Below are 14,328 nucleotides of genomic sequence, written 5' to 3'. Positions count from 1 at the left end.
CCCAATAAAGTGGCATTTAAATAAAGTGGACCTTACCAGCACTTGGGCCTGATTGCTTGAAATTACTTTTCTTGATCTCTGCTGCAGAGGCCTTACACCTTCATAATAAACTGTTTCACAGGCTACTTGGGTTTCTAGTTGGACCACAGTGGCGTGAACTATCAGAAACAGTGGACCATGGAGGTGTGACTGGTGTCAGCGCTGCAGTTGCTTCGGTGCCAGCTCAGACCCGTTTGGTTTACCCAGGCATTTGAATGGGTCGATGTTTGCCTGTTCTGTTGCTGCCCTCTTTGTTTTGATTCTGAAGATGTACTCTGGGTGTGTTGTTTTCATTGCGTTCTTCATAGTTACATGTGTACACCGCCATCGTGTCTGCGAGGATGAAGGGCAGGTTAGTGATGTTTTAATAAAATAAATAAATGGATCGCCTTGGTACTCTTGGTTTAGGACAGGAGTGGGGAACCTATGGCCCTCTAGATGTTGTTGAACTCCAACTCCAGTCACCCCCAACCATTGCTGGCTGGGGGTGATGGGAGTTGGAGTCCAGTGGAATCTGTTGTACTCCCAACTACCATCAGCCCCAGCCAGCAATGCTTGGGGTGATGGGAGTTGGAGTTCAACAGCATCTGGAGGGCCACACCCTGGTTTAGGAGCACTTGACCCTCCCTGTATTCCCCCCTGAATTTTGAATGCTGCAGGATGGAGAGAAGGGAGAGGCTGTGTTTTGGCTCTGTGGAGTGGGCCTGATTCTCGGCGTGGCGCTCTTCTCATCTGCCCTTCTTTTGCAGGACTCACTGAAGCCTGCGTTTACAGTCACCAACCTGCCCGGGACGACGTCGACCATCCAGACTGCGCCCACCACCTCCACCTCCATGCAGGTCAGCAGTGGCCCCTCGTTCCCCATCACCAACTACCTAGCGCCTGTCTCTGCCAGTGTCAGCCCCAACACGGTCACCAGTGCCAACGGGACAGTGCTGAAAACCACTGGAACCAGTGCGGTGGCCTCCGGAGGGCTAATGCAGATCCCCACCGGCTTCACCCTCATGTCAGGTCAGTTTCCCCCTCTTGCCGACCGAGGCATTTCCACGTTTTGCCATGGCCGTGCCAGGCCTCGGCCCTCCTCCCCTCCCTTTTTCGTGAGCGGCTGGGGCCGGAATGCTGAAGCTGCCTTCTCTTGAATACGATTGGTTCAGGAGGGAGTGTGTCTAGAGGGCAGGATCTGCCTTCTCTTGAACATGATTGGTTCAGAAGGGAGCGTGTCTAGAGGACAAGATCTGCCTTCTCTTGAACGTGATTGGTTGAGAAAGGAACATGGCTGGAGGGCAGGATCTGCCTTCTCTTGAACACGATTGGTTCAGAAGGAAGCGTGGCTTGTGGGGTAATTGAGCAGCGAGTTCCAGAGAAGCAGGACGTTCCTGGGAAGCTGCCCTGTTGCTGTCCCTGCTGTTGCCCGCCCCGTGGCTTCTGTCGGGAAGAGGGGAACTTCCCAGACCTCTGCTGTGGCCGTTCCCTGGCTGTGAGAATTGTAGGGTTTGGAGCTGGGACGTGGAGCTGGGGCACATAACCTTTCCTCCTCTTCCTCCCATAAACATCTGGTGGTCCAGGACTGGCAGGAACTGTGTCTGCAGCTAGGGGAGGGTGGTGGTGGCTGAAGGAGGTTTTTAAACAGCGCTGGCCCTGATGAAAGCCTTTTTTTCTCCCTCCTTCCGGCAGGTGCTCCACTCCCTCCCGGGACCCCTACCATCCCTCTCACTCAGTTACAGCCGCACTCGCTGGCCCTCCCTGGGCAGCAGGGCCAGGCGGCGGGCGCAGGGACACCGGGACAGCTGCAGCAGGCCCAGCAGGCAGTCTTCCGATTCCCAGGCACGGCCGGCGGGCAGATTGTGTCCCTGACAGGTCAGCAGCACTCACGGCTCCGCTTGCTCGCAGGTGGGAGGGTGGTGGGGAGCACGCTCTCAGAGCAGCTGGTTGCCCTGCCTTGTGCCGCTCGTAGGCAAAAGTGGGGAATGGGTGGCCTTCTAGGTGTTGCTGGACTGCAGCTCCCATCAGCCCTAGCCAGCATAGCCAGTGGTGTGAGATGATGGGAGTTGTAGTCCAGCAAGATTTGGAGCGGGGATAGAGAGCAGGGCAAAGTGTGCCGTTGGGTCCAGATGGAAGCGTGGTGCTCCCCTGACGCAGCCTTCCCCAACCTGGTGTCCTCCAGATGCTTTGGACTTCAACTCCCATCAGCCCCCAGCCAGCCTGGCCAGGAGTTGTAGCATGAAACATCTGGAGGGCCCCAGCTTGGGGAAGGCTGCTCTTAGGCGTAGTGTAAGGGAGGAAGGGACATGGCAGGTGTGAGGTTTTATTGGAGTTGGTTTACAATCAAAATGTGAAGGGCAACCTATTTTAGGAAGGATGGAGGCAGCTGCGAGCAACATCTGGATTTTATGTTCTCAGAAGTGGGAGGTTTGTTGCATGTTTCTCTAGCCCCAGTTGCTGTCGTAGGTGCAACCTGAGAGCTGCATAGCTCGTACTACAGCCACATCCAGAGGTGCCCTCCAGATGTTTTGGACCACAACTCTCATACTTCCTGACCACTGGCCATGGTGGTTGGGGCTGATGGGAGTTGTAGTCCAAAACATCTGGACGGCACCAGGTTGCCTACCCTTCTTTTGCAGTTTGCTCTCTCTTCCCACATTCCATCTTACGTCTGTGTGCAAATGCTGCAGTTTTCCCCTCCTCCCTGCTTTTATTTTTGGACTATTACTCCCACACTTGAGTTCCCAAGATCTCTGATGAAGAGTTCTTGGGAACTCCAAAGCTTGCTCACTATTTTGTGACATTTTTGTTGGGCCTGTAATCAAGGTATTGCCTGACTGTTAATTATGTTTGGTTTTTTTTCCTCTGATGGACCGACACGATTTTTTCTGCTATTTTAGGAAACTGTTCTTATGATTTTTATTTTCTGTAGTTTCAAAATAAGTTGTGATGATGACAAAAGTTCTCCAACCTGGACAGCTTCCGAAGCCAATCTGTGTCCATGGTGCTCAGGCCCCATTACCAACAACATTTTTTTGTTTAGCAAAAGGAAAATTCGGAACGTAGTACTGAGACTGTGTGCAGGAAAATCCTGCTGAATGCAGGTTCTCTGCTTCTGCTGGTGATACCAGGACAGCGAGATGCTTAGAAGATGAGTGTGTTACGGCTGTCAGTCCTCCCCTCCCAACACAGCTGTTACAGGGTGGCTGCTCTGGAAATGTTCACCTTCCGAAGCAGTACCATTCTTTCCTAGCCCGAGCTGGAGATGCTGGGGATCGAACCTGGGACCTTCTGCACACACAGCATGACTCTGCCACCACTGGCGTAGTGGAGCCAGGGCTTGCAGGGACGGCACTTTTTGATTTTATTTATTTATTTATTTATTTATTTATTATTTCATTTCATTTCATTTCATTTCTATACCCCCCAATAGCCGAAGCTCTCTGGGCGGTTCACAAAAATTAAACGTCGCCCCTGCTACTGTGCCCACCCCCTTCAGGCTTCCGAGTTCCCTCTGAGCTTAGCTGCCGTCCTCACAATAGCTGGAGGTGGGGGTGGAAATGAATTTTACCAGCAACAGTATATGGTTCCTTTTTGTAACGCAAGTATTTTGGGGTAGTCTGGTCTTGACTGGGCAATTCAGACCCATTTGCTTTACAGAAGCCTTGCTTCTGGTGGAGATGAAAACTGTTAGAGCTGGTGTGTTGATAGGGATCAATGCAGCTGCCTGCATTTTTGGACTCTCCTTGGGGGCGTGGCTATGGGGACTATCGTGATGAGCGCCTGCACTTCAAAACTGACCACGACACCGCTATGTACCACAGAGCTGCAGCCCCTCCAGCTTGCAGCCAGTGATTGTCAGGGTGTATTGGCCCCAGGAGCGTAGCCAAGTCATTTAGAGGGGCCTAGAGATCCATAATGCTTGCTTAAGTTCATTATTGGTGCAGTTCCCCTGCTAGTAAACCTCTGAGCATGTGCAGATGAGTCAAAAGGCTGATAGCAGCCTTCTTGGTGCATTCCTTTCTAACGAGGAGAGTCTTTATCTCTGAAGTGCCTGGGAAGCAAAGTCTGTTTACAGGTGGCTGTGCTTGAGAACTAAACACTTCTAGCCTATGCTGGGAATGAATGCTAGGGGTGCTTGCTAGTGTCGTGCTGCCTTACGGCTGACATGTATGATATAAAACCCATTTGACCCAATGGCTCGGGGTTCAGAGAAGCTGTCTGATCCAACCATTAGGTACTCCTGTGTGCTGTAAGTTACCCAGTAAAGTACTCCTTGTAAGTAAATCTTTGAGTCTGATGTATCACTATCTTGGCACCTCTAAATTACGAGTTCAGAGCCTATGGCTGGAGCAACACACAGGGAAAAAGGGGAGAGGCGGAAGGTAGCCCGGCGGCAACAGCCCTGGAACTGGGCCTCTTTGAGGCCTGTGCAGCTGGATGCACAATAAGCAGTACTTGGACGGACTCTCGATATAACAAGCATGAGCAGCAAAACTGTTAAAACGTTTTCAAGCTGGTCAGCTCTTGTCTCCTCCTCGCAAAGGGCTTAGGTTTTGTAAATTCTAAAATCATAAGCTGGAATTCTGCTGCAGAACCTCAGCTTTTCCAGAACCAAGCCTGGCACAGTGGCAGAGAAAGCTTTAAAATACAAGTAATCAGCAATCTGCTAACTTTGTTTAAACAACATGATAAGCAGTCTATTGGAGGACGCATCCCTTGCAATTCTGTGTGTTTTTAATCGCTCATTAAAGCTCCTGGAATGTTAGGAAAACTTGCAAGTTCCCTGACGATGTTTAGTGCAAAGGCTCCAAGAACCCATGGCAGTCCTGGCTGCAATATCAGACAGGGTGGACCGAGTTCTCACATCTGAGTTATGGGGCATATAACCACGTGCAAATTGTACACTTCTCCCATCATTGTCAGATAAGAAAGGTGCAAGCTTGATTTTTGCAGTTTTTTTAAGAGTCACATTGCAGTTCCAAATATACAGAAGTACCAGCCCCAGATTGATTCCCTGTCTGCCTGCCTTCTTGAAAAGAAATGTACCCCGAAACAGCATGCAAGTGCTGCCTGTGATTTATGGGAGCATGATTCTATTTAGTTCTTGGTTATGTGTGCCATAACATGAACATTTTAGTGAGAATTCGGAGGCTAGCAAGATGGGACAGTTTTTCCATTGGGAAGTCTTCAGGGGGCGGAATGACTATTTATGGTCAGTGACTGAGCTTCCGTGCCGTAATTAATTAATTATATTTCTATACCACTCAATAGCTGAAGCTCTCTGATTGCCTGGTGACCTTTTATTGGTGTTGGTTCTCCTGTGGCATGTGGCATAGCTTGCTTCTGGTCTGAAAGGCGTTCCTGAAGGGCTGATACAGGTATCCTGCCCTTTATGTTGGATTCTTCCTCTGGTTGGCAATTCGGATTAGATGATCTAGCTAGTTTATTATTTATTTTTAAATTTAAAACATTTGGTGCTTGCCTTCCTTTCCTCCTTGTCTGACAACATGTGGAAAGGTCCTTATAGTGTATTTTCACCCTGCTGAGCCACAATTTTACATCTGGCTCTGGTTGTTATTTTTCGTATGTTTTAACTGCTTTCATTCTGCTGGGGTGGTGTGTGTGTTTTTTTGTTAGCTGTCCTCAGAACTCGCTTGAAGGGTGAATGTTAAATATTTTAAGTAATAATAGTAACAAAATAATAAAAAAGACAGTAGTTCGTTACCATCCGATCTGGGGATCACACCATTCAAAACCACTGGAATAATATGGGCTTAATGGGACATCAGAAAATGGAGCGGGGAATGGCCAGATAGCCCCCCTGATGGTGCTTTCAATAGAGAAATACTTTATAGCAACCTAGAGAGTGGCTATGTCAGGAAAAACCCTGGGCAAGGTGGGTTTCTTTCCTTTTTTCTTCTTTTTTTAAAAAGAAAAGTTAAAGTTGCCTTTTTTCACTAAAGTTGAAACTTAGCCATTCCTCTACCTTTTTAACTAGTTAATTACTTCCAATCACTGAAAAAATAACTTAGCAGAAACACCAAGAGCCAAGTATTAAAGGCGTCACAGCATCAGAAATAAATCACATCAGCAGGACCAGTAACCAGCATATATTTCAGACCAGTATTCAATTATTACTTATCCTGAAGGCATGCAGAAACAACATCATTTTTGCTAGCTGGTGAAAACAAGAAGAAAATAACAGTGAAAGAGGTCCTACTGGACTTTTCCTCAGAAGGGTGTTCCAAAGTATAGGGGTCAAAACAAAAAAGGTCCTGTCTGATGTGATCGCCTGCCTGACCTCAAATGCACAGGGTAAAGCCTCTCTGAGGCCGATTGGAGTGCCTGGGTGGGCTTCTAAGTGTTCTGTAACACTTAGTTCAGTGTTCAGGGGCCGTGGTGGCTTAGTGGTTAAGACGCTGAACTGCAGACTGGAAGGTCGGCAGGTCAGCAGTTCGAGACCCAAGTGCTGCGTGACGGAGTGAGCTCCCGTCTTCAGTCCCAGCTCCTGCCAACCTAGCAGTTTGAAAGCAAGAAATTGCAAGGAGATAACTAGGTACCGCTTCGGCAGGAAAGGTAACAGCGTTCCGTGCACCTTGGTGTTCAGTCATGCCGGCCACATGACCACGGAAGCGTCTTCGGACAGCGCTGGCTCTTCGGCTTAGAAACGGGGATGAGCACCGCACCCTAGAGTCGGACACGACTGGTTGGGGACACCTTTACCTTTACTTTTTAACTTTGCCTTATGACATAAATCCCAATCTGGTCCTCCAGATTTCCCCAGATGGCCATGCCGCCTTTCCCTTTCCCCTGACTACTGATTATTTGGTGGTCTCCTAGCTTCTCTGCAGTTTGTTCTCCATTCTGAAAGGTTGAAATGCCTCTCCTAAGGCTTACTGGCAGTAAGAGCTTTAAACTAAAATACGCTGCTACTTTTGGTTTTTTGCTACTTTAAACTAAAATACCCTGCCCTTTTTGCTTTTGGCTCCACCCACCCTTGGAATGCAGTGCCCGAGACCTTCTCCAAAACGGATTTTGGCCCTTGGGCAGAAAGAGGTTCAACACCCCTGCTTTACGTTGTCCTTGAAGTGCTTGGAACAGGTGGGCTTTTCAACCACGCAGAGAGCCAGCAATCTGTAGCCTCCACTGATGTGCTGAGCCAAACGCTGCCACGTCTCCTGATTCTCCCCACATCTTGGAGTGGTTGATGAAGTGTCCTGATAGCTTGGCTTGCTATCTGGCCAGAATTTCCAGATCACCCACTCCCTGTGCGGCTAGAGCTCCCATGCACTAAGTGGTCACCCTGTTTCTGCCATAAGCTGAGGTTGAACTCCGGTTGGGTGGCACCAAGATTGCTCCCAATCTGCAAATGCAAGAGCCCCAGAAAGGAGCTCACTCTATTGCATTAGTGCACCCTGGAGACCTATAATGTAGTTGCTTCAATAGATTGAATTGAGAACAGGAGAACACCACCGAGCCGGTAATATCTTCAGAGTGGCATAATGAATCAGATTAGGCGAATCTAGAGAAGACCACAAGGGAAGAACCTGGTGACTGGGCTGAATAACAGTGTATGAAATTCAGTGCCCACTGACGCGTTTTATGCAGTCCACTGGAGCAGCCCTTTCTCATGAAGCCTGCTTTCTCTTTGGCGGGGTGAACTCTGTTTTGTGTTGCAGTCACTTAAAGCGGCTTCCTGTTAGGCCTCCCTCTCAGATTCTGGTTGCTTAAATATTTCTTGTGAATTTAAAACAGCTGCTCCACACTAGGTTATCGCTTCACATGGCTTTTGCCATCCTTGTATTCAGACAATGGGGGGTTGCGTGTGGTGGTGGTGGTGGTGTCATTCTGTGACTTCAAGCAGGATCCACTGGGGCCTCTGCGCTGCCGCTGGTCCCGTTGTGCTCGTGAGAGTGACGGCTTGTGCAACGGGGCTTTTGAGCTTCTAAAAGTACCCCTGGAAACAAACAGGAATGCTCATTTCCGGATTGGGACAGATCAGCGGAGCTCCATTCTGCATGCTCCGCTGACCTGCTTGTTTCTGGAAATGAGTGTTTCTGCTCATTTCTGATTACTTTTAGAAGTGTTAAAGCCCTGTTGCACAAGCAGCCAGCTGCTCTCACAAGTGCACGGGCACAGTTGGATACTACCCTTTGATTCCGATGGGTGGTGCAAAAGCTGATATTAATGGCTATTGAGACCAAAGTATTCCACTGAGAATGGGGGGGTGGGAAATAATGGAGAATAAAGCTATCAGTGGCTACTAATCATGATGGCTGCATATTACCTCCAAGTATCGGAGGCACTATGACTCTGTATGCCAGCTGCTGGGGAACATGAGCGGGAGGCTACTGTGGCATGCATGTCCTGCTTGTGGGCTTCCCATGGGCATCTGGTTGGCCACTGTGTGAACAGAGTGCTGGATTAGAGAGACTTTTGGTCTGATCCAGCAGGGCACTTCTTATGTTCCTAAACCATTCTTTTTAATAGGTTTTATGTATTTCTCATTTATTTATGTTTTTCTTTAGACAAAAAAATATATACAAATGGAGAGGAAGCCAGGTAGCAATAAAATATAAAACTATAATCCAAACATAAAAGCAAATCAGTTAAAAACCCATCAGTGACATTAAAGGCAGTATCCACCATTGTCCTGGTGCTAGCGCTAATGACGTGATGCTAGTGTAAACCAGTGATGGTGCAACATTACTGGCACAACAGGAAAAAGCGCCGATTGACTTGCTGAAATTCAGCCACACAGTAGCGAAAAAGGAGCATTTTTCTAGGGTTTTGCACTGCTGAGGCCCGAGGCCCAAACCCCGAGTCGAAGCGGGCTGCTTCGGGTCACTATGTGCCCCTTCCGAGGTGAAGCAGAGGGGGCACGAAGCGACCTGGAGTGGGTCGGGGGCACTCTGAAGCACTCAGTGCACTTTGGAGCTTCCCCACCCGCCCAGCCCCCCCGGCACCTCCAGGTTCTTACCCGAGCCGCCTTCTCCGCCGCTGCCGCTGCTGCCTCCTTCTCCTCACCGCCGCTGCCACCTCCGCCACCCTCGCCACTGCCAACTGCTGAGGCCTGGATGCGCGCAGCAACTCTTACTGCAGGGGGTCGCCATTTTTAAAATGGCAACCTCTAGGAAGTTCCAGGAGGTTGCCATTTTAAAAATGGCGACTCTCTGAAGTCAGAGTTGCCGCATGCATCCAGGCCTCAGCAGTTGGTCATGGTGAGGATGGTGGTGGTGAGGACAGCAGCGAGGATGGCGGCGGCGGCAATGGAGGCAGGGGCAAGGACAGTGGTGGCGGCGGCTGCAAGGTAAGGGGGTTTGCGCAGGGGCATCGGGGGGGGGGACCTGAAGCGGGGTTCGACATCGACATCCCGCTTCGGGTTCGGGGCCTAATCAGGCTTGGAAGCCGCAAAGCCGTATGAGTTTTCATGCAAAACTACCAGCGCACTTGTGTGTGTGTGTGTCTGTGTGTGCTGTCTGGTTATATGTTCGTATGTAAATGGATTTTATACTATGTATAATGTATTTTTAAGGTTTTTAATCTGTGTAAACTATCCAGAGAGCTTCGGTATTGGGCGGTCTTGAAATGTAATAAATGAAATGAAATGAACCACAAAGTGAGTTTTCCATGCCAGTACCTTAACCTTTGGGTGGAGGGGAGGGGACAGAAGGGACCCCCAGAAAAGTAGATCATTGACATGGTCATCTACATAGTGAGTCCTTTACATAAATCTTGGTAGCGATGTGGACTCCCACAAGAAACCATTTTTGAGGGGAAGAGAGGGGGAGTGGCAACCACACTAATCCCATAACAGACTGAAACAGCCTGTAGTCCTGGACTACTCCTAGTCCTCAAGATGCAGCACAGAGTTGGGAATAAATAAGTGTGGAGGAATCATTACGTTGAAACCAAACCTTATTTCCATATGAAAAGCATGAAATTTGGATAATCCCCATTTCTAGCTACCCCTTAAATCCCCTTTGTTCATGTGGTCCTGTGAATGCACCTTTCGAGTTCCTCTGGGATTTGTACAGCATGGCAGACATCCCACTGGAAACCTCCTTCGGCTTTTCTGTTTTTAAAAAATGGAAAGGAGAATATGAAATTAAAAACATATATATATATATGTGTGTGTGTGTATGTGTATATATATATATATATATATATATATATATATATATAAAATAGAACAAGGATTTGAATGCCCTGCACTTTTCTGTGGAATGTAGTTCTGCTGTCTCTTGAGGCTATTACCCAGTTGGATAATGCTGGCATCAAACTTTGGAACTGGATGGAAGATGTGGCTTAAAATAGGTTGAAAATAATTTAAAGGGGGGCATAATCGCAGACGCAAGGCTGCATAGCAGAACGCTTAGATCTGCATGTCCTGTTTCAACCTGTTCCCTGGTTGAAAAGGGCAAAAGTCCATACCTTTCATGCTGAAAGACAATAGTTAACTGAGTGCTTTGCTAGCAATGGAACCAGCCGGCTTCCTCTTGGCCTCTCACTGTGCTGTTTGCGTGCACACAGTTTTTGGTCGCGGTGCATACGGGGAGGATCGTCTTGGTTTGGGTAGCGTGTATAAATATTTCTTGAGATATAAACATCCTGTACGTTGAATGGGGTGAGGGTTCTCCGATGGGAAAAGAAGATGAAATTAACACGGTCCTTCTGCTCAGCCTATGGTTATAGGACAGCCTTCTCCATCCCTGTATCCCACCCTGGGGCCAAAAGTTGAAGGGTGGGCTATAAATTTAAATAATAAATAAAATACACCTTAAACATTTTTTTCTGTTCAGTTTTAACCCCTTCTCTTATGTTCTTGCTGGACAAAGGAATTGCATATAATCCAAGGCAGGGCTGTGTATGTTCTGTACTGCCATGCAATTGCAGGAAACTAGTATTGAGCATCCTGGAAATTTCAGCTTGCCATCTTAGAGTGCAATCCTATGCATGTTTAGATAGAAAAAACATCCTACAACTCCCAGCATTCCCCAGCCAGCTATGCTATGCTGACTAGGGAATGCTGGGAGTTGTAGGACATTTTTTTCTGTCTAAACATGCATGGGATTGTGCCCGTAAAGGTTTTAGCACTTCTGTCTGCAAGAAGTGTGCTGAAAGTGTGTAGGCCTGATGACACTGAAAAAGCTGGGGAAAGGAGTGTTGCTGAACAGGGATGACCATACTCTGCTCATTGGGCCTTCTTAGAGGTAGCAGAAGCAGAATAAATAAATGGATGCACATTTTTATTAACCTGCACAAACTGATAGAGGTTGCAGGATTTTCTGGATAGTGACTGTGGTGCTTTTAATTTTTTGTGTGCAGAATGTGCCCAGCGCTACTGCCTCTGACAAGGCATAGTTAACCTGTGGAATTCACAATCACAAGATGTGGTAATTGCCTTTGGCTTAAAAGGCTTGAGAAAGAGGGATTCAATGAGTTCATGGAAGATAGTTTCACAAATAGCTGTTTGCCATCATAGCTAAATGGAGCCTCCTTGTTCAGCGGCAGTGTATCTTTTGAATATCAGTTGCTGAGGGACCGAAAATAAGGCAGGGAGGAGGGAGAGCTCTCTTCAGGCCTGGCTGGTGGGTTTCCCAGAAGTATCTGGCTGAACCATGTTGGAAACAGGTCAGGTGGATATAGGTGGAACTTTGGTGTGATCCAGCAGGGCTCTTAAGTTGATCTCTTACATGGATTGCTAAATGTCCTAGAAACATTTGGGAAGGGACCAGTTCCACCCAAAATGCATTGCCCAGATAGCTACTTCATGCTGGAAATGATGGAGTAGCAGCCCCTCCTGAGCTGTGTCTAGGGCATTATCTCTCTCTCACTCTGCGCATATGTCTTCAGAAAGTTTTTCTTGTAATACCAACTTTCACATCATGTCAGCACAAGTATGTGGTTACGGTGGGCGTTTCTCAAAAGAACTTACTTTCTCTGCTCACTTTAAGGTGATTCTTAGGACCAGTTTTGGATATATGTCTGTTTCTGTAATTCTTTTTTAATTGGCCTTCTTGCTTGGTGACACATCACCCCAGAATTGCGAAAGCTGTCGCCTCTCACGCACTGGTTGCAGAGAAAATTCATTTTAGTGTGCTTTCATTACGTTCACCATGTAAAAACTTTTAAAAACTTCCTGATGTCTCCCTTAGCTATGTTGGGGTGAATTTGTCCTGTGATGGGTCACAGTTTCTGGCATCGCTGTGGCCAGCGGCTAACTCAGTTGGGTAACAAAGTTGCTGTTCAGCGTTGGGGCTGCAGTACCAGTCTGGCAAGGTGTCTGAAGAATCTTGTCAGCGAACTGAAATGAACGAAGCCAAGCCAGGTGTTAACAGGAACCCTTCTCGCTCCGCAGGTGGCGCAGTGGCTCAGCAAGTGCCGGTGCAGGCCATCCAGGTGCATCAGGCTCCGCAGCAGGCATCTCCCACGGGTGACGGCAGCACTGACCTCGCCCAGACCTCTTCCAGCGGGACAGGTAGGCAGCAGCCACCAAGGAACTATGTCGGGGTGCGGGGACAACGCCTTCCTCACCCCGAGGGCCAAATGGGAACACTCTCGGGGGCCACGCTCCACGTCTGGGCGAGGCCAGAGGCACAGTGGTCGGGGCCAGATGCGATGATCACCAGTTTTAAGCCTGCTCAGAAGTAAGCGGGACTAGGCTTCTGCATGTCTACTCAGAGGTAAGCAGGACCGAATTCCTCTGCAGAACTTTCAGAGAGCTTCCTGAATGCCGAGTCTGTGTGTGTCTAGTCACAAGTAAGCAGGGCTGCCTGCTGGCCAAATGTGGACACCTCTGTTCTGTGCAGCAGCTCTCCTGCCTGCAAAGTGCACTGCTCAAAATCTTTGCAACAGCTGGATTCTTTGCAGAGTATTTAAAGGTTGGTTGCCTTTAAATAACAGCAGAAGAAGCTTTCAGGCCTGATGGCAAAGCCCCAGGGGCCATACCCAGTTTGTGGGCCAGCATTCCCCATCCCTGACCTACACCCACCCCCACCCTTGCAAGGCAGATGAGTGGGTTTTGTCTGTGCAGGCCTGGATCCTTCTCACTGCAGCCTTCCAGTTCTTGCTCTCAGTTGCTCCAGTGGTCAGGACTAGAACCAGAGGGTGGAAGCTGCAGGAAAGCTGATTTCGCCTAAATATTAGGAGAAACTTCCTATGAGCTGTTCATCTTCCAAACAAACTGCCTTGGGATGATGGGCTCTCCTTCACTGTGGGTATATAAGCCAAGGCTCCATGGCCACCTGTCAAGGATTCCATAGTTGCATCCAGCATTGCGGATCCTGCGTTCAGCAGTATCAGGATTCCCTTAGCCCCCACTTTTCCTCAACGCCCAAACATACGCAGATGAGAGGCTTCAGTCTACAGCTTTTAATCCATTACTTCACAGGGTCATACAGATGCAAATTCTCAGAGACTCTCCGTCTACACAGGAATACCTTCCTGGGGTTCAAATGGAATTTACGAGAGTTGCCCACCGTTTGAAGGGGGAGGTGGTCTCGCTAGCCTAGCTTAAGAGGGGGAGGTTCCTCTCTTGTTGTGAGGCCTCTAAGTGCAGCTTTTCATGCAAGGCCAATCGGGTGTCAGGAGCGCCCTAGCGGCCTCTTTCAGTAGACTCCAATAGCCAACTCAAGACACAGACGAAAGGATTATTTTCAAGGCTTTAATCCTTTTATAACTTAATGACTCTTTCAGATGCTAATCACCAGCAACTAAGCAAGGAACAGCAGAGTAGCCTATGCTCCGAGTAGGCAGTTGATCCCCGTTTGAAGGAGAGTCACTTGAAGACCCTGAACTTATGGGCTAGGGAGAGATCCTCCCTCTTTCCCTTGGGTCCACGGGAGGCGGCCGTTTCTTGCGCGCTAAACGGGCACTACGCCTCCTTTCCACGCCCTCCATTGCTCGTCGCTCTTTGCATCGAGTGTCTAGCAAGCCCTGTTCCTGCACTTTCTCACTGCTAGGATCACTATCTCAGGAATGCCAGCAGGAGGAATCTCTGCCAGTTGCTGTGCCTGTGAGGGATGAGCTGGCTCCTCTCCCACGGATTGCTGATCCTCCTCAGAATCAGAACTGCTCTGGGGTTCTATCGGCTCAGTTTCCACCCTGACATCGGGTAGACCGTCGAAGTTCCGCCCCTGCCTTCTCTCTCTTTGCTCTGCACCTGTGTCTGGCATCTATTAGGTCATCCTCCCCAAACTCCGCCTCCTCCTGTTCACTGCCTCTCACAAGGGGGTGAGGAGGGACCCTCAGCTCAGCCATCTGGACATCAGTTACCTGAGAAGCGGGCCTACTCATATCTGG

At 48.8% G+C, this 14,328-nt stretch overlaps 1 protein-coding gene across 5 annotated transcripts in view; it reads left to right on the top strand.

The window, feature by feature from the left end:
* SRF (serum response factor) overlaps positions 1-14,328 on the top strand; it is a 75,461-nt gene that overhangs the window by 47,596 nt on the left and 13,537 nt on the right. For 3 of the 5 annotated variants that reach the window (XM_084829046.1, XM_084829050.1, XM_084829045.1), the window contains 3 exons: positions 789-1,050; positions 1,714-1,896; positions 12,386-12,505. In XM_084829046.1, coding sequence (XP_084685172.1) covers positions 789-1,050; positions 1,714-1,896; positions 12,386-12,505 — 565 coding nt within the window. The remainder of the gene's footprint in view (positions 1-788; positions 1,051-1,713; positions 1,897-12,385; positions 12,506-14,328) is intronic. The other 2 variants (XM_084829048.1, XM_084829047.1) reach the window with 1 other exon arrangement.

This window comes from Heloderma suspectum, chromosome 1 (genome assembly GCF_057233095.1).
Source record: "Heloderma suspectum isolate Gila_16-S chromosome 1, 16-S_ref, whole genome shotgun sequence".
In the NCBI taxonomy this organism is placed as follows: Eukaryota; Metazoa; Chordata; class Lepidosauria; order Squamata; family Helodermatidae; genus Heloderma; species Heloderma suspectum.
Note: the sequence above shows the minus strand (reverse complement) of the source record. Positions and strands in the feature narration are given on the sequence as shown.